The 24,874-nt window shown below is 31.3% G+C and overlaps 1 protein-coding gene and 1 long non-coding RNA gene across 3 annotated transcripts in view; one reads left to right on the forward strand and one right to left on the reverse strand.

The window, feature by feature from the left end:
* Nucleotides 1-1,216: 1,216 nt before the first annotated feature.
* On the reverse strand, nt 1,217-24,469 carry LOC146998882 (uncharacterized). Its single transcript, XR_015039791.1, has 2 exons — nt 24,031-24,469; nt 1,217-4,887 (listed from the first exon to the last, which is right to left on the reverse strand). It is a non-coding gene; the product is annotated as an uncharacterized LOC146998882 (long non-coding RNA).
* LOC118181234 (protein argonaute-4-like) overlaps nt 7,608-24,874 on the forward strand; it is a 33,059-nt gene continuing 15,792 nt past the window's right edge. Inside the window, exons 1-3 of one of the 2 annotated variants that reach the window (XM_035350327.2) lie at nt 7,608-7,853; nt 15,498-15,605; nt 16,326-16,415. In XM_035350327.2, the coding sequence (XP_035206218.1) occupies nt 7,835-7,853; nt 15,498-15,605; nt 16,326-16,415 (217 nt within the window). In that variant the 5' untranslated portion in view covers nt 7,608-7,834. The remainder of the gene's footprint in view (nt 7,854-15,497; nt 15,606-16,325; nt 16,416-24,874) is intronic. The other variant, XM_035350328.2, reaches the window with a different exon arrangement.

Raw genomic sequence — 24,874 nt, forward strand, 5'->3', positions numbered from 1 at the left:
ATTGATCAGGTATTAATTAAAACAAGGCAACTGACATTAACATCTCTGTCTCAACAAATGATCCTCTCAACAATGACCTTTGAAAAGGGAATCGGGAGATTCGAATTAGTTTTGTTTCAAAATTTGTTTCAAATTGCGATTCCTCTTGCCGCGTTTTTCAAAATCCTTCCTGTTCCTGCGAAATCGGAGAGTACAGTCCCAACACCCACAGCTCCTCAGGAGATGTCACGATAAGTTATTACTTTGAGATATATATACGAAGAGCTGGGCAGTTTGTGAATAAGCTAGTCTTCGTTAGATATAAGACTTGTCTTTTAGTTTAGGCTCCTCTCGAAATCTTTAGTTTCATTCCATTTGTAATTCTGCTAAAATATTAGCTGTTATTTTCACGTATTATGTAGTTCCTTGAATTTGCGTAAGTGAAAGAATTAAAAACTGTAAAAGCGCAGTTAAGACCTAAGAAGTCGTCGTTTTAGAACGAATATTTATTCTGAAAGATTTTACTAAACTCACCTTTATGAAGAATTTTGGAAGAATATTGTTTTTACTTCCTTGTACGAAGTAAAAAGGAAGTATTGTAATCGCGAAAAGTTTCAGGCAGCATATTTCAACGAAAATATCCATTTTGACCTTTATCGAATGCCATTTAACAATGTTTTTGCGTGATATCTGTACGTAAGGACAGAATAAAAGACTCGTTTCCGCCAAAAAAAATTATAAAACTGCTTCAAAATGAATTCTGAAGAGAATTTTTCGTGGCGTCTGTACGAACTGATGTACGTACGTATCTCGCATAACTCAAAAACGAGTAGCCTCAGAACGTTGAAATTTTGCATATAGGACTGCTATAACATGTAGATGTGCACCTCGTATTTTGGTTGCAATCGGCCGCACCAAAAGTATATAAATATATTTTTATATATATCCACTCTGTTACCCGGCTCACTGATATCAGTTTCTTTACTCTTATATGTTTGTAAATTGTAAATTTTTTGCTTTAAAAATGATTGAATTATGTTGTTCTTATCTTCCGGTTAAGGTTTTCACGCCTTTAGTAAATCTTTATACAATATTTTTAGAAGTATCAACAATTTTAAAGTTGTTTAAGTGCCGCTAAGCCTAATAATTTTTTTGATGGCGGCCATTGCTTGTTTACATTTGAAACAGCAGGATAATGGATTTGTTGCTAATCTAGAGAAACGTAGCTTCGCAACAACAAAGATAACGCCTTCATTTATTATTGCGAATTTAATCATGTTTAATCCTTTCTGGAATTTTTTTTTCTTTTTTTAAATACGTGTTTAAGATTTACTTCGTAATTTTTAATTCAGATATTTTGAGTTTTTATGTATTTTTGCCTTGTCGCGAAGTGAGAACTGAATTAATTGAATGTGAAATACTCAATCGTCTGTGAAAAACTGTTTCTTTTTTGTTTTGTTTGCTTAATTTCTTTTACACATCATTCTAGCTTTAGTATAGTATTTGAATAGAACATGTGGCAACGATTAGATAATTCTATTCTTTAAATGATGTAAATTTTGTGCATTATGAGTTATAATATGAACGAAATATATAAGTCAACTGTTATATAATTATTGGATTATATAACAGTTAACTTAGTTTCCGTTATATAATTATTATATAAGTTAACTGTTATATAATTATTAATACTGTTAAGTGAATCTAGCGCCAGAGTGTCGCTATGATAAAGAAATACTAGAGTGAATTTTAAAGAATCTATTTATTCTGTTGTGGTTCATGCGCTGTAAGCGAAGTAGATTTAATTCAATCCAATAAGTTTAAATGAAATGCAAGAAAAAATGAGTATAATTTAATATTCCGTACGAGGAAGTCATGCAGTGTATACATCAGATTTTTTACTTTAAGAACCAACCTTTTAGTTCATTTCCAAAATCAGCGCACAGTTTGAACATCTCTCTCTCTCTCTCCTTTTAAATACAGCTTCATTCATGCAAAGATCTGAGATTGTAAATATTTTTCTATTATTTCTTTTAATAATTCTTCTTTTTAAATCTAAAAATTTTTTGCTTTCCTATCAGGCCAAAGTCCACTTGGCCCTCCACTATGTAACCCCCTTTGAGAAGGGGGTAATGAAGATTTGTGATTTTGCGGAAACAAGAACATTTTTGACAACAGCGGAAACAGGAATCGCGGTAAAAGGAATACACCGGGAGATTCAGCCTTCAGTCAGTAGTGAGTACTGATGAGGGGGTTAGGGATAGCAATGGATGAAACGACACGATTTTGACCACAAGATGAAAAGAGAAGGGACGAAATAGGAAATCTCTGCTAGTCCATAGACTGTATAATAGAAGTGGTGTTGGAGAGAAAGTATTTTATCCCAATGAAGCTATATTCACACACCGAATCATCTTCTATACTTGGAGGATGCTCAAGAGCATTGTCCAGGACAAGGAAAGCCTTCATCTGGAGAATTTTTTTCCAATTGACCAGCCTACTAGCCTTCTCAGGTATTCATTAAGTGAACCACTGCGTGGTGACTCATGCTTTTACGTTCGATCTCCACACAACATTACGTTTGCTATTAATAACGTTCTTCTTAAAGACTGTTGGTTTTGTCGGTTTCACTGAACAATAGACAAGGAGAGCTTTGATCTTGCTGTCTTCACTAGCCTTATCGCACAGTAAGACAGTAAGATGGCCTTTCATTGGCTTATGGCCTGGTACAGAGTAGGGCGGCGCTAGAGTATGTGCAATAGGTGCAGACGCAATGGCGGCAGAATTTAAGGGCGGCAAAATTTGCAAAATTTAGGAAGTTACTGGGTGGATTTCTAGGAATCGAAGTGGGCGAAAAGCCTAGCGCTGGCACTGGTACAGAGTTCCTTTGAGATATATATTCGCCTAAGACTCTTTTTCGCAAAGAGGTCTCTTTCGTCACAACTGAACACATTAACACTAGTTCGAAACATACCCCTCTCTGTTCGCAAACTCCTTTACAAATTTTCTCCTGCTTTCTAATTAGAAATATTGTCCGTGCATAACAACATTATGAATCTTAGTCATTTTCTTAAATTTTTCGAACCATCCGCTATTGGTTTTTAACTCCTACTCTTGAGCTGTATTTAGGCATGTCTTTCACTAAATCATCGCGAAGAATCGGAGTTTTCTCACTAATTATCTTCTCAGAAATCACATAACCAGCAGCTCACATAACCAGCAGCTTTTTTTTCAATGATTAAGTGTGCCGTTTTAATGCTTAACAATAAGATACAATTCTAACAGCTTTCTTCTGACTCTTATTTCTTTCATTACACTTTTTAGACTAAGCTCACACGAAATATTTTCACTGCAACTTCCAAATGTGAACTGAAAGATAAAGCGCAAGTATGGCGAACTTTTTGTTCAGATTCCAAAGTTGTTCCAAATCTGGGGCAACACTGTATACAGTTTTTATTTATAAAAAAAGTAAGCAGAAATATATAAAAGAATATTATTATGAGTATGTAGAACAAAGAAGGATATCTGGCCACTGGCTAGTTGCATCTTGCTCTTAAAATTCTTTACTTCGCAGGAAGCTTAACGAAGTTTGTTATTATTATTAAAGCCAGTAGATTTCCTAATCAGTACATTGTTGCCTTTGGAGTGTTTCAAAAAGCCGGTATTCAATACCGTAAAATTATTCTCCACCCTACTTTTAGAGAAGAAAGATCGAACATTACTAGCCAAACTATTTTATCAAAACGGTGGTAATTTTTCAACTGCACTGCGAGAATATCGACGTTTGAAAAAGGCTTACTAAAAGAACCTATGTAGAGGTAGGGTTTGGAAAAGGTCATAAATTTGAAGAGGTTGGGTAGTTATGTGGGCTGCAAGGAAGAAGATGGAAACGGATTTCAAATGAAACTGTGGAAGACGCTCCTGCCATGGCAGAAAGAGTGTCAGATTTCCGATATTCTTAGATATGTGCTCGAGCTGTCTGATAACATTTGCCTCTTCATCGGTCGACACATCTCTCCGACTTGTCTCTTCCCTGATCAAAAGATTCTGCGATCCATTTTAAAGTAGTATCCATACAAGATCCAAGTTCTCCAAGAGCTGCGTCCTGCAGACCCGCACAAACAAGCTGATTTTACACATCACATATCCTGTGAATAGACTGTTCACGGACTATTACTGCAACAAGGACATCTTAGAGATAATGAAGCAAGTGAATGAAAATAATTATATCCAAGAAACTACAGATTAAAGTAAAATGTAGAAAGGCGGCCTAACCGTCAGATTGCTAGCAATGAATAGGATAACTTCCTAACCCTGTAGTGCCATTAACTCAGTTTGGCGGAACAGGTTAAGTAAAGTGACCATATATAGCCTTCTCCTGGACAGAATAGACGTTGGCAATAGAATATTTTGTGCTTGGACGAGTCGAATTTTACCCCAGACGAAGCAGTTAATATTCAAAACTGTTACATGTGGGGTACTGCAAGTCATAATATTGTACATGAGTGATCTCTACATGCTGATTACATTGCTGTATGATGTGGTTTTACTGCTGATTTCATTCATGGTCCCCTTGTTTTGGGAGAACACTTCTGGAAGCCCTTCTTGGTCACCTTTTCTTGGGAGAACTCCCACTGTTCCATCACGGGTACCTGTTACTGCAAACTTCTTCAGTAGCAAAACATTCCTGCCTTACAGGAATGAGAATGTTTAGCGAATACTGTTTTCATGCAAGGTAGTGATCCACCTTACATTGTTGGACTAGTGACCATTTTGGATATGATCGGGTAAATTCAAGGCGTTTTCCGACTTTCTTGCCTTCTCATTCTCCGAACTTGAATCCCTGAGGCTTCTGGTTATGGACATTCCTCAAAGATCGTGTCTGTGGTGAAAGCGTTCGGACTACACCTGAAATGAAAGCAAGAATAACACATCATATTGCTGCAATTCATCGATAAACCTTTCCCGTTACTGTTGAACACGCTGTAACACGCTTTGAACGTGTGATTGTCGCAAATAGAATGCACAGTCAACAAACGCTCTGCTGAAATAAAGTTTTATGTTTCCAGTTTGCGTTTTTTGTTCTTCATGCGCCTACTTCTCACCTAATGGTAGAAGTTTGAGCCGTTATGTTTTATTGTATTTTTCTTTTTCCCTTGTTAAAGAAATGTTAATTTTTCTAACTTAAGTTCTTACGTTTTTGAAAAGTAGTACATATAACGTACAAATTGTGGTTTCCGTCGGTGGAAGATGAAATGAAATATATGCCTCTCTAATTTACGTTATTTACCGAATTACTGTAAATTTTTTTTTTAATTTTAAAAAATCTATTTATTGCTAAGCATTTTAAAATATTTTTTGGGATTTTCCCAAAAACCAAATTGCTCATATGACTTCCTCAACCACACATACACTAATTTACTAGTGGATATTTTCACACTTCGAATCATCTTAAAACCATATTCTAATAACTGGAAACATCAACAACATTGTTGAAAATTAACTTCTGAGAGCTTGTTGCTTAGCATGAGCACCACAATATTGTTCTTATCAACCTGTAATTTAATTTTAAGATTTAAAATGTAAGGTTTTACAAAAATACATCCATAAAGAATTTTTTATGAATATATAAATCTGTGTACGGTCTCATAGTTGTTGTATCTGTTTTAAAAGATTTTGAAATATGTACCATTACTAACCTTAAAGAAATCTTTTTTTATTATTCCAGGGCATAAACACTTCTTAAACACTAAGAAACGAATCATGCTGTGCGACATCAACTCTGATCCTAATTTGGTTTTGGTTATTAAGATATGACACCTCTGAATCATAATTTTACTATGAACGCTTTCAGTCTTCTTTTATCTGTCTTATGAAATTTTTAAAAAGACAATATTTCAGTTATTTTAATGTAAAAATAACAATGTATGTTATTCCATCTTTTTACAGTGGATTGGATGAAGTAAATTTACTGCTGGCTAAGATCCAGTTGAACTCCTAGTATAATAGTAACAAGATATTTATAATTAAACAATCATATTTACATTGTTAATCAAAATTAAAGGATAATGAAAGAAATAAAGCGTAACTGATACTTAATGAAAAATTCTGAATAGAAATTTGTACAAAAGCATTAGTTATTTACAATGTGGGGCAGTTGATTATTCGCAGAATATTGAAACTAAAACCAAATTTATACAAACTCGAAAATGATGGAAAAATTAAATCACCTCTTGCTGAAATTTTTTTTCTTTAATATGATGTATGATCATCTCGGACACATACGCATACCTCACATCTTGATTTCATAGAAGTGTTGATTAAGTGTTGATTAAGTCTTGTGGAATTGCACTGTACTGTTCAGATTATATCTGGACTCGTCAGCAAACATGACGACGCCACCAGTTTAAAAGGCTCCATAGGAAGTTGGAGTGAGGGGGATGCAAACCGTTTATTTTCTCACATATAGTCCAATCTCATCAAGTCTCCGCGGAGCAGTAGAATGTCTAATTTGAATTCCTGTCGCAGCCCGAAGGTTTAAAAACAAATCTTGCAGTCGCTTCGTGGTTTCTTCGAGCCAAAAACGACAGAAAACAGCCTTCTGATGCAGTTGCTCTAGGTCAGGCCGTCTGTCAACTGATCCAGTGCTTGAAAACCGTCTCCAAATTCTTGATATGATCCTTCGAGGGATATTCAAATCTTAGGCGACCTCCATTTGTGTTTGATCTCCCCCGATTCTACGAATTTTTCGCCACGTTTGGCCTTCACTTAAATGATGTCTATGAGACACAACTACTGAATACTGATCACTCTCAGAAATTACATTCACTTTAAACAATACTACAGACCGTAATTCCAACATGCGTCTATTGCGCACCACATTGTCAGTCACCGAGTTTGTATATTTCTGGCGTTAACGTATGCACGGAAGGGCAGTTTTGTGTTTACGTTATTTAATTAACATAAATAATGACAGCATTGGGAATCGGTTGCAACATTAACTTAGTGAGTACATTTATTCTCTTTATCCTTTAAGTTTGATTACCAATGTATTATTGATAATTAATTCACTACGAACAGGTAAAAAAAGAATCTTCTCGTTAAATTACACACGAATCACTATATTCTTTCACTTGCTATAATCTTCCATTTTCAAAAATCAATTGAAAGAACTACACAAATAAATCTACAGTTTTAAAAACATTAAACTATCTCATGGATCGTATAAAAAAAATCCGAGATATTTATAAATATTAGATATTTTTGTTTTATAAATGAACCTACCTTTTTTAACCTGCAGATGAAAAGCAATTTAGTTTAGAGAACTAAAAATGTACTAAGAATTTAGAGAATCAAAAATGTACTAAAAAAGTTTAGTTTAGAGAACTAAAAATGTACTATAAAAGAACTTAAGTTTTCTATCACTAAACAGATGCATTTATCACAATTTTTTTTTAAGTTATCGGTCATGTTTATTGTCTAATACAGTCTAATATTGCATACGACCTCAATAATAACAATAAGTGTTTGACTTTGTTATCACAGGATGTAAGATAATTTCTCGAAATGGAAACTTGAAGTAAATTTATCGCAAGGATAGTTGCGGTTCACAAATACCTTGACAAGACTTGTTCGTAATCTCTTCACTTGCATATAGCGTTAGTAGAAATCTTCCTATCGCTCTTTTCCTTTATAGCCTCTGTATGCCAATTAGAGACTTTTCTATTACTTTTTTGTATTAATTATAGTATTTTATCTGTTTACTTGTATCCCTGCTGCAGAAGATCAACTTTTTATTTGAAAATATTGCTTAGAAATAATTATGTAGTATATTAGCGGTTGAATATTAGAAAAGATGCCGAGAAAAAGGAAAGGTAAATTTTTAACACATTTATATGTTATAATAGATTGTAAAATTACCCATTTTGAGTTCATTAAACCTATTATAAGATTAATTATGCACTGTAAAAAAAAATCTGTAAAGTTAATAAGAAAAGTCGTGGAAACTGGGATGCCATGGATTATTTGAGTAATCAAAACAGGAATTTTCTTAGTAACTTTACAGAGATTATACCTGTAATGGTTACAGATGTTTGACATGTAATGTTACAGGAAGTTATTCTGTAGGCATAACAAAGTTTTTGTATGTTGATTACCGAAGCATATGCCTGTAAAGGTTACAGATCTTTGATCTGTAATGTTACAGGAAATTATCGTGTAAGTATAACATGTTTTTCATATGTGATTTACCAATGTAAACATCTGTAAAGATTACAGGAAATAATAGTGTAAGTAGATCGTAATTTTTGAATGTGAATTACTAACTAAAGGGAATATTTGTAGATTACTAGTGTTCTGCTTGTAAGGTTATTGCAAGTGATTATGTAAGAACATGTATTTTCATGTGAAATTTTAAAGGATATATATGTAAAAGTTGCAGATAATTTACTTAAAAGTTCTTCCAAATAATTATGCATATAGAACATATTTGTCTTATACAAAATACAAAAATCATGTATTCCTAAATATTAAATATTTTGATTGTAATATTACTATAAATAATTACACATGTAGAACATATGGTTTATGTGAAATGTCTACAGCTACTGCTTGTAACAAAATATGCTGCATTTATTTATTTGTGGGGAAAGGGAAGTTATGTAACTTTAAATATTAAGTTTTTTTTTTTTAAGGAAAAATACCTTAGATTTTCTAAAAGATATACAACATTTTCTTTCAAAATATTTCCAATGTTAAAAAGAAGCTCAAATTTTATGTTTTTCTTACATCTACATTACTTTCCTTTATTGAATTTTAAGACATCTCAAAGTTACATATGCATCACGAAATAGCTGGAAAAAAAACTTGTGTATTAGACTTAATGGTTTTTTGGCAATAAATTAGTAATGTTCTAGAATTCCCCCGCTGAACACTGGTAGTTCGGTCCGAGGTTCAAATCCCGCGAATGGGCTGGTTGTATGGGTATTTTCATGGTTTTCTCCATGTGTAACATGTATAGGTAAAATTTATATTATTGTTATTTTTAATTAACTAGTTGTGAAAGTCAGTTTCCCTTCGAAAGTCCTCCACAAAGGCATTTCTCCACTTAGGCAGATAGTCCTAGTGTGCTTTGCCATACTTAAGTAAACTAAACCAAATCATTCTCCTTATACCCAACAGTGTAATCTAAAGAGACTGCAATTGGATATGATTACAGTAAAATAAATATTTTAATGAAATTGTTTCAATAAACAATTCTAAATATTTTTTCAAATTCTAAAAAAAATTACTTATGTAACTCAACAATGAACTTAAATTCAGTTATCACAAGTTATCCAAAATTATTTTCATGCTTAATTGCATTATTCATTTTAATTACAACATATAATTCTTTTAGGCATAAATGCTTTTTAATCTCTTCTGCTACTGACCATTAATTGAAATAATAGATTAATTAATCGGACAGTTGTACAGGTATTTTCCCAGATTTAAAACTTTATTAATAAATTACATTCTTCTCATTGAATACAAAATTGAAGAATTAGTTAGTCCTAAATTTAATTTTTCAAGTATTCCTTCTACTAAAACATTTATTGCCTACAGGCAGCCAGACAGTAAGCTGAACACTAGCATTTGGCTCTAGATTTAAATCCTAGAGAATGGGCTGCCTGTGTAAATGTTTGTGTAACATGAAGTTTTCCTTAAAATATTCCTTTCCTTGGACAGATGGCCCTCTCTTGCTTTGTCATATTTCAAATAATCAATTCAAGCATTTAATGTAGGTATCACACTTCACAACTTCGTCCCAAATTCTAATTGAAAAATTGAACAGAATCCCCTGATACTGTGTCTATAATACATGATGAATATAGAATGATCTTAAAAATTTAAGGAAGAAAATATAATGTATTTGGAAATGCCTTGATCCTATAATTATATTTTTCTCTGCTATGCCTAGAAAATTAAGAAAAGAATGTAAAAACTGAAGATAAAGAATTCAGCATTAATAATTGATATGATAGTAGTAATAAACTAAAAATTTTTTAATGAAAAATTGATAATGCATAATGGCTCCTTAAAATTTTAATTTTCTATCCTACTATTAATGGAACTAATTTATCACTATAATCAAAATGACTCAGATTTTCTTTCTTTAACTGATGTCAAAAATACGATGATTATTTCAAAATTCCTGTGGATGATTTAATTGTTCTCAAAATTTTCTATTCATTTATTAAATGGTTCAGATTAATGTTTTTGTTATCATTATTTCAAATGACTTTTTAAATCTTCGGGAAAAATGTTTAAATCTTCATTCAACAAAATTATATTTTTAGATAGATTTTTATGGAATCAAAAATTCTGTAAGATAATATTCATTCACACAAGATATTAACTTAAATTTATAGTAAGATATTAACACAAGATATTAGATAATTGATAACAAGTATTTGCTCATTACTTTACAAGTATTCGATGAAGCCTTTTAGTGTAACATACAGGTTACATAAGGAACCATTTCATTTTAACGTAATATTCCATAATCATATATTTTATTTCAAAAAATATCATATTTTGAAAATATTGGATATTGCAATGGATTTCGACTCTTTATTCCAATACACAGAATATAGAAACAAAAATAGGTTTATTTTTATTTGAAAACTATCCAAAAGGAAAATAAAATAAAAAATAGGTAAAATTTATATTATTGTTATTTTTAATTAACTAGTTGTGAAGGTGCAGTCCTCTTCTTCTTAGGATTCAAAGCATGGCTCCTAAATAAAGAAAAATTCACATTCGTTAGAAGTACATAACATATTCTAAATTTGTTATGTGACATTTTAATTTAGAATCTCTTCATAATAATTGCATGCACTTGCACATATTCCAAATGATTTAAATCTTTTTTTAAATTAAATAATTAAATTGCAAACAAGATTCCTTTTGGTCCTTTCATGAAATCATAAATTGCATGTATCATCCATTTTTGAAGCAAAAACAGTACAAATTTAAATAATTCAGAAATATTGCAGAAAATAATTTGAGGTTTATTAGATATTTACTATATTTATTTGTAATATAAAATAAATCAGTAAAGTAGTTTTAATAATGTTCAGATTTTTTTTAAGATTAATTTCTCTAGAAATTGAAATGCATTAAGGTAGCACTTCTCAATCTGTGGATCATACAGCTTGCCCTCATGGTCCTCCGAAGTTTTCAAAGGAGACAAAAAAATTTAGTTGAAAAATCTCAGAGTTTAAAAAGTTACATATGACAATCATCTATCACCTTTTCTCGTAAGATAGACATTTTATGAAATTTATTATTGGTTACCCTACTTACAGACTTCCCACTCAGTCTTAGCAGTAAAAGATGGATTTAAAGCACTATAACTGTGGTACTTACCACCATATATCCAAATATACTATCATATATCCACTAAGACTGTGGTCTTACCATCATATATCCAAATATAGAAGAGCCATGCAAGAATTACAAATCATCCTTCTCATTAATAATCTTGAAATATTAGAAATATAACTTTTCTTCAATGGACTTAATTATGAAATATAATGGATTTTAATTATATATTAAAATATAAGTGTACTAGTAGTAATATATGCTAAAAAATTGCTTTCGAAGGGAACAGCAGCAAGGTGATTCACAAATTATGATAATTCACATAATCTCTATTCGAAAAAAGTTTGAGAAACGCTGAAACAGGAGAATAATTAAATTATGGTTAATACTGGTAATTTCAGCCATATGCTTTAAGCTTGATGATCAACATTAAAAAATTCTCAGAAAGTGTTAGATCAAAAACTACTTTTCCACATAATATGAACTTATACGTAACAGCATTTAATACTTAGCTCACTAGCAAAATATACAAATTTGACTTATATATATATATATAAGACCAATAATATAGTTATCAACAATTAATGCATGAACTTCAATACTTACACAATTAACAAACACATGAACAATGATGTTACATGCATTCATCCTCTGAATTAACTAGTCAGTTTGGGTATTTTCTATCTTAGATGTCGCAAAAATTGATCATGGATTTAATATTTTAAATGTTCCTCTCATAGACATTTTAATACTTGTATTTTTTACATAGAGTGTCATCTTTAGTTTTACAGATATTCATTTGTTCACTTATTACGATTAAGTTTTACAGACAGAACAGATGATACCTGATTACATTAAGTGGTATTTAAGACAAACTTACTTACTGGTACTTAACACAGTTGCTAGAAAAATATTACATAGTGAAAGACAGGGTACAAAGTCAGAATCTGAAAACTTATTGACTTACACTAAGCTATTTAATGCTTGAAATATTTATGATTAGATAATATCTTTTACATCATCAATATCTAACAGTGATATGATATACTTTAAGTATACAGTAAAACCACTCTATAACTTTTCCATAATTTTGTACAATTTTGATATTTAATGGAGGTGGTTACTTCACAAAGCATGATTCTCAGTGATAATTAATATCAATGTTTGTATCACCAGAATACTTGACATAATCACTTAAAGAGGTATAGTTGCTAAGGAAGGTTTTTCTATACTTTAAACAATGGTTTACATATTTTAAAAAGTATATTTTTCTGACACTGTTATTTAAAAAGTGTATAACTCCTTCTACTCTTAAGCATAAAAATTTGAAATTTTTATGCTTAAGAGTCATTCATTTAGTTGTAACTTACAGGAAGATATCTTAAATGCCTAAAATGTTTTAATTTATGAAAAACAGCAGTTAGAGTATATTGAAGGGTGCTCCCTGTATTATCAAGGGAGCGCAAGTTTGTGCAATTCTCTGATGTTTTCTTAAGTGAAAATAGGTCGATGTGTACATGGATAAAGTCAAGGGAGTGCGCGATGCCAAGTTTGTACAATTCACAGATTTTTTTTAAGTGAAAATAGGTCGATGTGTACATGGATACCGAGTATGTGCAATCTGTCTTCGTGTAGCGGCGGTTTTTGGCACACAAATCGTCGCTACACAAGCCAAAATAACATGGTCAAATAATTGCACAAACTCGGTATCCATGTACTGCCAAAAATCGCCAAATTTTGCCAAGGGGCACCCATAAATATGCTTTTACCAAAACAAGCTTTAAGGCATACTGTCAATTTCATTTTAAATTCCAGTGATTTTTCAACACTAGTTCAAATACTCTAAGCATATGTTTGCATAAGTTACATAACTTTTGCATCAGCAAAATTTATAACTTAGCAAATATGAACTATGAAAAAAAATATTTGAGCTTACCTTGACCCTTGGATTTACTAAATCTATGACACTTTAAACGCCAAAGAAATTCGATGACCTAAAATACGCGATGATTTATTTAATCTGGTTTTAAAATGGGTCATTTTAAGTTTGGCTATATCAACAACATATTACTCAGTATTGTTGGATAGTGAATTTGTAATTCTTTTTCATTCTTGAAATATATACACATGACAGAATTGGAATAAAAATTTTAGGTTTTTCAGATGAACTCATAGATTGAACTAATTTGTTGAATTTTATCAAGTAGTTCTTAAAAATACAACCAACGATTAATTAAAACCAACTGCAATTCAAATGGATACTCTTTGTCAAAAAGGAGCAGTAGAACTTATTTTAAACATTCAGCAATAAATAGTTTTCTGAATATATTTTTTAGCGTAACGGCAGTTTCAAACATAATAAAGAGAACAACATTCATTCTAATGAGGATAATTTTGAAAATAATTCACATTAAAATATATCTGAAAGAGATTTTTAAATGAAAAGATGACACAAAATAATTATTTTCAAAAAATACATGTTATCTCAGATATAGAAGAAATTTGGCATTGAGCTGAGTATTGAAATTAATATATGCAACTGACGTATCATTACTAATATTTCCATGATTTGATATTGAATGCTATAACTATTAAATATTAGCAAATGCATTTTATAATGAACTTTGCACCAAAATTTATAGTAAATTTATATGTAAATTTACATTGTAAGTACTAGAATGAATGTTGTACCATTTTATTAATATTTTACTTTTCAACAAGCATAAAGGAAAAAATAGAATTTTTTTTCTTTAATGTTCCTAGTATGTTACATCATAGTTAAAAATATGTCAAAGTCACGGCATTTCGATTGCCTTTTGTAAATGTTGGTTATAATGTAACTTAATAGATGCTTTATAAGTTGGTAAAGACTGTCCTGGATTAAAACTATCTTTAACACAAAAAATAATATACATTGAATACTTTTACAAATATGTAATTGCTATCCGACTATATAATCTTTTAAGGCGAACTTATTGCATGTATTAATGAAATGATATTCCATTTTTAATGTATGTTAAGTTATTTTGTCGAATTTTTTAAATATATTACATTTATTTTTTCTTTTTCGTTGAGATTAATAATAACATACATAGTGTAATAATGCTCTGAAAAATATTCTAAAGCAGTTCACGCTGGGATTAATGATAACATGTATGGAATAATAATGTTACATCTGTCAACAAAATGAAAAATATGAATATTCTAACGCGATATGTTTTAAAAGATACATAAATATTTAACATGAGAAATTATTAGACTATAAATAGAACATTAATATTAAGCTTATTTGTTTTTAAACTAACATATTAACAAATTTGTTTCTGTTTATAAATATGAGCAGTTTAACTGCAGACACCTGCAGATGTAACGAATAAAAGTTGTTATTTTACTAAATGGAACACAAGCTCTGTGATTTGAACTCTAACAATAATTCAACACAGGTTTATTTAGGAGCATTAGAATTATAAGCTAAACATTAAAAGAATTTAATTATAGATAGTGTAAAGAACATAACAAATACATTACATAAAATTAGTAAAATACACGTCAAACACTATTTCGAACTTACCTCGACCATAGCAAAAATAATGGCTAACATGGCGACTATCGTTGAACTCTCCCGCTAAGACGCTGTTTTTTCACCTTCTTCCTGATTAGTTCTTCTCTCTCAGCCGTTTTAAGCCACGTGATCACACGCTACGGACAAAATCCAAGCAAAACTTCTTGAATCAGTATCAGTATCAGTATCAATCTTGCTTATTAAACAAGAAGAAAGAAGATGAGGACTTTGGCGAACGCCGTTTCCTCCAATCCGTGAGGGTTAATATTGAAATTAACAACAAACGTTTCTTACAAATTTTTATTAAACATATACAAACATCCATGCCTTCTCCGGGATTCGAACCCGGACCCTTCGGCACGGTAGTCAGTAACGCTAACCAAACTTCTTGAAAAACTCCTGTAGAGTTTACAGTTTCGTTTGGTTCTGTGTTCGTTACAGGTATTTCCTTCGTAATTGTTCGCATTTCTGTAACTATACAAGACTTTTGTCTGTAAACTTCGAGGTTTTTTTTTACAGTGTGCAGCATTAACTTCCTTAGTAATTTTTTTTCCTACATTTAATATTTATGGTAATATCATTCTTTTTTGAGGTAAAGGAAAGGGTAGAGATCCTACCCAGCAGACTTTGCAACAGCAAACTCCAGTAGAAGAAGCGGCTTCTTCTCAAGAGCAGGCAGCTGCCAAAAAAGAGTTCCAAGGTAACGAAGTTATTTTATAATGGTTTATATTAAGTCATTTAAATATGGAAAAGCATATAAGATAATACATAAAATCAAATAATTTATGTGAATGTTAAAAAAAAAGTACCCCAAGATGTGGAATATTTGATTTTTTCATGCCCTACCTTTGATGGCTTTAGATTATGCTTGCAGAACGATTTGAAAATGTTCAGCGTGACATAGCCAGCTAAATTATTTGTTTTCGTAAAGTCCAGACTACTGTTCTCTGTTCTTTTTCGTTTTATTTATGCATTTAATATTTAATGTTTTAGTTAACTTACAAGCCCTGTGTTGTACATTTGTGGTGCACGGATAGACTGTATGTGTTCAAAAAAAATTATAAGAGCTATGTGCCTAAGAAAATGGGGGCCTCTGTGGAGGATTTTCTAAGAAAAAGTGGCTCATAATCCCATTATAGATGGGGAAAACAATGAAAAGAAACCATGCCAGCGCGTTCGACTGTGGTCAAACCAGAATTAAACTTCAATATTCAACGCTCTTAACCAATTTCTGGTAGAGCTAATTTTATTAGAACATTTTTTTTTTTTTTTTTTTTTTTTTGACAAATTATCGTATCGTATAGTAAGTACAGTAAGGCACTAAATTATATGAAATGCTTTTAAAAGCTTAAAACAATCTAGCTTAGAATTATTCTTTAATTTTTTTCTTTCAAATACTTAGTAAAATTTTTCTTTTTAGAGGAGGAAAGAGATAGACCGTCTGTGCCGCCAGCTAGATTATTAAAAGCAGCTAATTCTGGACAGGACGAAACTGTTCTCCAAAAACAAAGTAAGAAATTTGTGTTATTATTAAATATTGCTGAATTAAATGCATGAATTCTTTGCAATGAATCTTTGTTGAAGAGCTTCTTTAGCATATAAATTCTACTCAGTGAACATTTTGTTGATTATATTTTTATAAGAATACTTATTTGTTCTATAAGTGTTTCTAATTTCATATTTCAAGCAAATATATTTTTCAGCCCTGAATGGACGCCCTGAAAACGGAAGCCCTGAAATTTTGAATTTAATTCTAATTACAGTTTTCTTATAATTACTCTCAAACCTTTCATGACAGTCATCTATATCTTATGCTTATTAAAAGAGGAACTATTGAAAAGTTAATTACAGAATTTATGCTACAGAGATAAACTTGTTTAAGTTAGTAAATGATGAAAGAAATATGTGCCAAAAAGGGAATATAAAAGTATCACTTAGTAAAGCTTTTTTTTTACTTGTTTAATGATAGAAAAGATAAAAAGGTATTTACTTATTGTTAAAGGAAATTTGCAATAATGATTCGGTTATTGCGTAATTACCAACACAGTGTTGTTCAATTTCATAAAAAAGGAAATAAAGCGAGCAATTTTATGATACAGCAAACTGTACAAAAATGTTTTTCTTCCTACTCAAACATCCTAGGAATCATCATATTTACTGAGAAATCTAATAAAGCTTCCTTCTTTAAAAAGTCGAGGCATTACTAGTATATTTGATTGAAGCCAAATTGTAACCAAAATGCGTAAAAGAAAAAGTTTTAGCTGTCAGCTTTCATACATTAAATTTTATTCAATAAAAATACTGTTTTAAGATTTTATAGAGGATATAAGGAAAGTTTTCAACATGGAACTTGAATATTTAATTTTTAATATATCTGAATTGCTTGCTAATTTCAGCGTATAAAATTTTTAATTTTTAAAGTATCTGAATTATGTTCTTGTTAATTTCAGTGTACAAATCACAATTTATACACGTCAAGAAGTTGAATAAAAGGAATATCCTAACTAGAACATTATTTGAATAGTTTACTTTTCAATGTTTCTCTGAAATTCTGTTATATGTAGGTATTATCAGATTTTGCGATTTTTTTCATTATTATTATTATTATTTTTTTTTTTCTTTTCTTTTCTTTTTTTTTTTTTACATTTTTATACGTTAAATTTTTTTGTTTGATATGTTATATTATATTTATGATGTCTTCATGCCTTTTAGTATATCTTTGGCTGACATTATACTTTCCAATTCTTTATTCTGAAAAATACATGTAGTTGGTCTAAATGTTGCATGAAATTCTTCCGAAGCAATTTTAGGAAACAATTGTATCTGCAAAACAGAGATATAACTACTAACGTAAAGGAACAGAAATAATAACAGTAACAAGTATCCTTGAATAAATGAAAAAAATAAATCTACCAAAGAATGCATTATAATAATACATAATTACATTACACGACTTTTTAAACGCTACTATTCTATTTTTTCGTTTATCGTACTTTTAGCAAAGATTAAACTGTTGAAAATCATTTCCATTTCCGCACAAAATAAATAAAATAAAAAGCACAGAAAGCATTCGTTTTAAATTAAAACTGAACGATGAAATTTTATTTCATTATTTAGTTTTCATATTTCAAATGCGCAGTTCATTTCTATCTCAATTAACTTTTAAAAAAAATTGAAATTAAAATTACGAACATATGAATAAATTAAATTCCGATTAATATTATTTGACCTAAAATGAACAAGCAATTCGGAGAATAACTGGAATTTGTATGTACTTTTCCTAATAATTTTGAATAACTTGTGAAATATGCATTAAAAGTCAAAAATCCCGAAGAATGTTTACAGATAAGCAATGCATGCGACAGCTCCTTCTTATCGCAAACCTGTTTTACCTTTAGGTACGTTGAGAAAGAAGTGTTCATAATGTGAATTCTGTTCTGAAGCGTCTAATAGTCAAATACTTGGTGTTTTAACTTATAAAAATAGTAATACGAAAAAGTAATGAAATGAATTCCAAGTAAAGTTGCCTAGGTTGGAATTGAATTAAGTCCGAATAAGAGGATTAAGGTTATAGGTTAGGATTAAAAGTAAAGTTGTAAGGATCCTAAGTTTTACTAACGTTTATTTTATTTTAAATCTTTACTATCACTTCTTATTTTCTACTTCCGGCCAGAATTAAAAGCTTTAACTTATTTATGCAAATTTGTCTTGCTAACGCCAAGTACTTAAGTTGTGGCTTTTTGCCAAGCAAGAGAGAGGAAGGAGTTATTAGAAGCAGGCCGCTTGCCATAGTAGTTTTACTCGGTTGCTGGTTGCCTTCAAGGCCAGAGGTTTAGTCCTCTTGATCATTTCAAACGTATCGTAGTTTTAGCAGCTCTCTGTACTACATACGGATTTTGTTAAATAACGGCCAATCTTAAAGTTAAGCACTTGTATATTAATCCAAAGTTAGTTTTAGTTAGAGTTTTAGTTAGTAGTTTTATATTCTTACGTTCAGACCACAAGTGGTTGGTCTCTGTATTCCGAAGTTCCGGAAATCTCTGTAAAGATAGAAAAATAAAGGGTTTCGTATACCCTTCCTGTGTGTATTGTCTACTTCACAATTTATTGAACATAGCTTGAGTAAGCTCCCTGTTCCGAGTCAGGACAGTTCATGTTTCCAAGGCAAGTAAAGAGGAACACAAATCCTGATAAAGTGACTTAAAATATTTAAAATGATGATGTAGAGTTAAAAATAGTGTCAAAATAAATTTTAAAAAGACGCAATTGAACAAAACCATTTAACAGTGGTAATTCAGCTTTGGTTCAGAATTGTTGGTTTTAAGAAAATTTATGAAATCATTGAACAATGGTAATTCAGCTTTGGTTACGTGTTGAAAATGTTGGTTTTAAGAATATTTAAAGAGATGGAACTGAATAAAACCACCGAGCAGTGGTAATTCAACTTCGATCCGGTTTGAAAATGTTGGGTTTAAGAATATTTAAAGAGATACAAGTGAATAAAACCATTGAACAGTGGTAATTCAACTTTGGTTCGGTGTTGAAACTCTTGGTTTTAGGAATTTCTTTGTACATGTGACGTAAATAATGGCTGAGTTCTCTTGCAAGAAAGTAGACATAGTAGAGTGTTAGAACAGGAAAAAGGTAAGTAGGTAAAATTAGCATAACCAATGCATATGAAATACAAACATAACGATATAAATGGAATAAACTAGCAAAACAAAAACGCTGAATTATAAGGTATTAAATGTTAGAAGCAGTAGCAAAAATTTATACATGAGTGCACGAAACAGTGATTATGATTCTAAAATTACGGATCAATGTCTTTGAGTTTGTTCTAATACGTCAAATGTGGAAATACATCAAGCTCATTAATTAAAGGCAACTAAAAATTTGAGACTAAACATTGCTAACACCAAGAATATGAGAAAAGGATACTAATATTCAGATATAAATAATATTAAACTATACCATTTAAATCGCAGAAGAAAGGTTTTTTTGGAAGAAAGTAAAATGTAGAATAATGAGAGTCATGTAAAGGATTAAATGAAGTCGGAAAATGTAGCAGGTAAATTAGAAATTCTAAAGATGTATCTGAATATCAGGAAACTTTTTCAAAATTATTTAAAAAAATCTGATGTGTACACCACATGACTTCGGAATATTAAACTTGTACGGAATATTAAATTATACGCATTTTTTCTTGCATTTCATTTAAACTTATTGGATTGAATTAAATCTACTTCGCCGACAGCGCATAAACCACAATAGAATAAATACATTCTTTAAAATTCACTCTAGTATTTGTTTACCATAGCGACACTCTGGCGCTAGATTCACTTAACAGTATTTATTATATTTCGTTCATATTATAACTCATAATGCACAAAATTTATAACATTTAAAGAATAGAGTTATCTAATCGTTGCCACATGTTCTATTCAAATACTATAATAAAGCTGGAATGATGTATAAAAGAAATTAAGCAAATAAAACAAAAAAAGAAACAGTTTTTCACAGACCATTGAGTATTTCTCATTCAATTAATTTACTTCTCACTTCGCGAGAAGGCAAAAATATATAAAAACTCAAAATATCTGTATTAAAAATTACGAAGTAAATCTGAGGAAAACACTTATTTATTATTACTGAATTTTCTAGGAAAAGACTTATTTCCTCGAAAAAATTCCAGAAAGGATTAAGCATGATTTAATTGGCAATAATAAATGAAGGCGTTTTCTTTGTTGTTGCGAAGCTAAGTTTCTCTAGATTGGCAACAAATCCACTAGTCTGCTGTTTCAAATGTAAACAATCAATGGCCGCCATAAAGAAAAGGCTTAGCGGCACTTAAACAACTTTAAAATTGTTGATAATTCTAAAAATATTGCATACAGATTTACTAAAGGCATAAAAACCTTAACCGGAAGATAAAAACAACATAATTCAATCATTTTTGAAGCAAAAAATGACCAATTTACAAACATATAAGAGTAGAGAAACTGAGATCACTGAGCCGGGTAACAGAGTGGATATATATATAAATATATTTACATACGTTTGGTGCGGCCGATTGCAACCAAAATACGAGGTGCACATCTACATGTTATAGCAGTCCTATATACAAAATTTCAACGTTCTAAGGCTAATCGTTTTTGAGTTATGCGAGATACGTACGTACGTACGCACGTACGTATATACGTTCGTACAGACGCCACGAAAAATTCTCTTCAGAATTAATTTTAAAGCAGTTTTATAATTTTTTTGGAGGGAAAGAGTATTTTATTCTGTCCTTACGTACAGATATCACGCAAAAACTTTGCTAAATAGCATTCTATAGCGGTCAAAATGGATATTTTTGTTGAAATATGCTGCCTGAAACTTTTCTCGTTACAATACTTCCTTTTTACTTCATACAAGGAAGTAAAAAACATATGAGTGCCTAAACTGAAATAAAATATTTGATTTATTAATATCATAGAATGGAAAAGTAAGTCAGCTAGTAAATGAAATAGAACTATAAAATACAGACAGGAACTATTCTGTGTATTATAGCTTAAAATAAAATACTAAACTTAAAATATTGAGCAATGTAAAGAAGTTGCTAGCATGATATGTTCTCAAAGTTTTATTTATTTATTTTACAACTGTTTAAGAAAGGAATAAGAGATGGCACTCTCGAGTTGCCAGAGTATGACATTTCTGCCTTTACCACTCGGTCAAAATAAACTTTCGGTGTTGATATTCACACAAATCTAACTCTTAAGCAGCAGCACCGAATCTCCTCCTCTCCTCTTCCACTAGGAATCTGACTACTCCACTCCACAGGATTCGTCTCTTCCTGTGATATCATTGATGATAGTGCACATTGTCTGACTGGCATCATTGGCCACGTCCTCTGTGGCCGTGGAGTAGAGCGTGGCACGTTACTAGCCACGCTCTACTCCGGACTTAGCGTTTCACAGAACCCCCATTATATAACTACTGTCATGTTTATCAGAAGTGAGGGATTGGTGTTGTATCTAACCTACGGATGAAGTTACAGCTATTTGAAGTTTAATGCACTAGTAAATCTGCTAATATTATATCTGCAGCTCTAACTCCTTGTAGTTTGCTGTGTTGAGTAGAAGCGATAATTTTGTTTCTTATATAGGAAACTGTAGGATATTTTTAATCTTCTTGGTTTAATATTTTAATTTAAAAATTCGCAATATGGGATAAATGTTAAAAACTCAATTAATTAATTTTTTACACTCTTTGGAAAAGCATAAATAATAGTAACAAAGTGAAAGTAACAATCATTGTAAGCTGCTCTTCAGGTAGTTTCTTTTAACCATGTTGCTTTAACATAGTCTCACACTCTGTAATTTTTGTTTAAGTAATGCGCTATTCATGTTTACCTATTATTAAGTATTTGCTTCTCTGTAAGTACTATGGTACTATGTACTATTACACTGTAAAAAGTTCATTGTATGTACTTATTATTCTGTAAGTACTATGTACTGTTACACTCTATAAATATTATGAATGCATTACGCACATTTGGTGATAGAATGACTTATATCATACTGTTATAAAATGCATGATGCAAAGCATTGCAACTCCTTTAAATAAAACTGGCTCATTAATATAAATGTTTTGTATAGTGATTAAGGACATATTTTCTTAAATTTTTAATGATTGTATTGTGCACTGTATCGTAATGTAATATGTGCCAGAGTGCTGTTGCTACAGGGTGCTGTTGAGCAGAAGGCCATTCATCTGACGTAACCATTCAAGTGGCAAAATCATTCAACTGGCGTAAACTATCATTCTTCGTGCAGATTTTGAATGGTATGTATCGCGACATTAACTCGAAGCTTGCCGACATGAATTTTATCTATAGGGCTTTGGCTAAACTGACACAGCTACTAAAAAGAAGTATAACAAACAGTTCCCATTTAACTTCTTTAAGCAGCTGCTACTTTTTCATCTGCATTTTTACAGATGAAATGCATGTTGGCGAGCTATGCTTTAGGCTAACGATGCAAATTTTTCGAAATCCTAGAGAATGTCTATTTACGTCAGCAAAACGCTCTGTCTCCCGTTCAACAGCATCATATACTACAAAATCTGTTTATTTCGGTCCTTTCTACCTTCCTTTACACTTGTGTTAGGTATTTTCAGAGAGCTTATATTCCATGATAAAATTAAGCATGTATTTCCTTGAATTGATCTTATTGATCGGTATGATGAGTATTTAACACTTCCCTCATTGTTTCTCATTTTTCGTTGCTCGATACATCAGCATTCAGTGCAGATTTATAAACTGATTTTGCTTTTGAAAGTTTATTTTCATTTGATTAAGAATAATCAATGATTTTTTTAAAATTTAAATTGAAAAGTTAGAATCGCACCTAGAGTATGTTTTAGCACTCAGAGAAAAGTATGTTAAAGTTATGCTAGCTAAAAACTTCTCCCACTAAACTTTATCAGGACTGGTTGATCGTCTAAACTGTTTAGGAAACATCTAATGTCCTGAATGGGAACAGCGAGCTTGCTCAAGATATGTTCAAGTATGTATGAAATGGACAACACAAGCAGGAAGGGTTAACTTTACCCTTTATCCTTCACGATATTACAGGCGCTCCCGCGCTTAAGCGTTAGCAAGTATAATTAATACTTAAGCGTTAGCAAGTATAATTTGCATAAAACGATTAACGCGTTTATTCTGGCCGGAAGTGGAAAATAAGAGAGGATAGTAAAGTTTTAAAACAAAATAAACGTTAGTCAAACTTAAGATCCTTACAACTTCTGTAATAAAGATATGGTACTTTTGCTTTAGGTTTGCTTTAAGATGTTTGGGTAATGGGATCAATACAGCCCACTCTATGGAACCTAATTACAAAGTGCCACTTCATCCTTTCTCGAGTTATCGAGATGAGAGGGACACTTGCATGCAGACTAAGACTTTATAGAATTTGACATTAACAATTTAATGAGTGTCTTCTTGCACCTTACAAATACTCCTATAAAAGTAAAATATACAATGTACCTGACGAAACTAAAATTCACATTTCAAATATAATCATATGAGGAACCACAGTTCACTACATTTTATCAAGCTAGCCATAAAATCTTTAGCTTACCGAGTTGGAGAAGACCTTTCTCGTCGTCACATACTCCAGCATGGATAATCAATGGCTACTGCCTTTCTAGTGGTCCCATCCATATGACCAGACATCCACTCTTATAACCAGACTCCACAACCGTTCTTTAGGCAGACTCCAACTCAAGCGGGATCCGACATAAAACAACTGCAAGCTACCAGTTCCTGTTAACTGCTTAAATCTCTACCCTCTTCTCAAAATATGCATAACTCTCTGAAAGGAACAAGCTCATGACTAAGTTTGAAGTGATAGAACAATATGCAAATTGTCGAAAAGATAATTATAGTTAACATTGGTAAAATCACCAACTTTTATTTAATAATGCATCTGATTATGAATAAATTGCTGCCCAGACGAAAAAGTGTTAGTCACTCTGACTGTAGTACCGAAAAACCAGGGTTCGAATTCTGGAAAATGAATGGATGTAAATTATCTCTACCTTCATAGGAGGTAACGGTTGTTCACCTTTTAGGTGTCTCCACAATAAAGTGAACTCGATTCCTAGCCTTAGTATTGGCCAACGCCTATAACGGCTAGTGCCCGCCATTGAATATAAAAAAGTAATTATTGAAAAAAAAAATGAATTGCAAATAATGCGTAACAATAATTCTACCTTTGTTAGTGATGTTACCTCCATCCTGTTGCAATAAGATAGGAGTAAAAAAAAATTATTTTTCTATGTAGGAAAGATAAATTTTATAAGAATTTTACTAGCATAGATAATATTTGTGTATCTCAGCACTCTCTATCCAGTTTTCTTCTATATACACCATTTTACAAGCGGCCATCGCCAATACCCTATTGTAATTTTCTGTCAAATGGC

Source organism: Stegodyphus dumicola, chromosome 2, assembly GCF_044657685.1.
Source record: "Stegodyphus dumicola isolate Sdum_Otavi_A_Nest chromosome 2, ASM4465768v1".
In the NCBI taxonomy this organism is placed as follows: Eukaryota; Metazoa; Arthropoda; class Arachnida; order Araneae; family Eresidae; genus Stegodyphus; species Stegodyphus dumicola.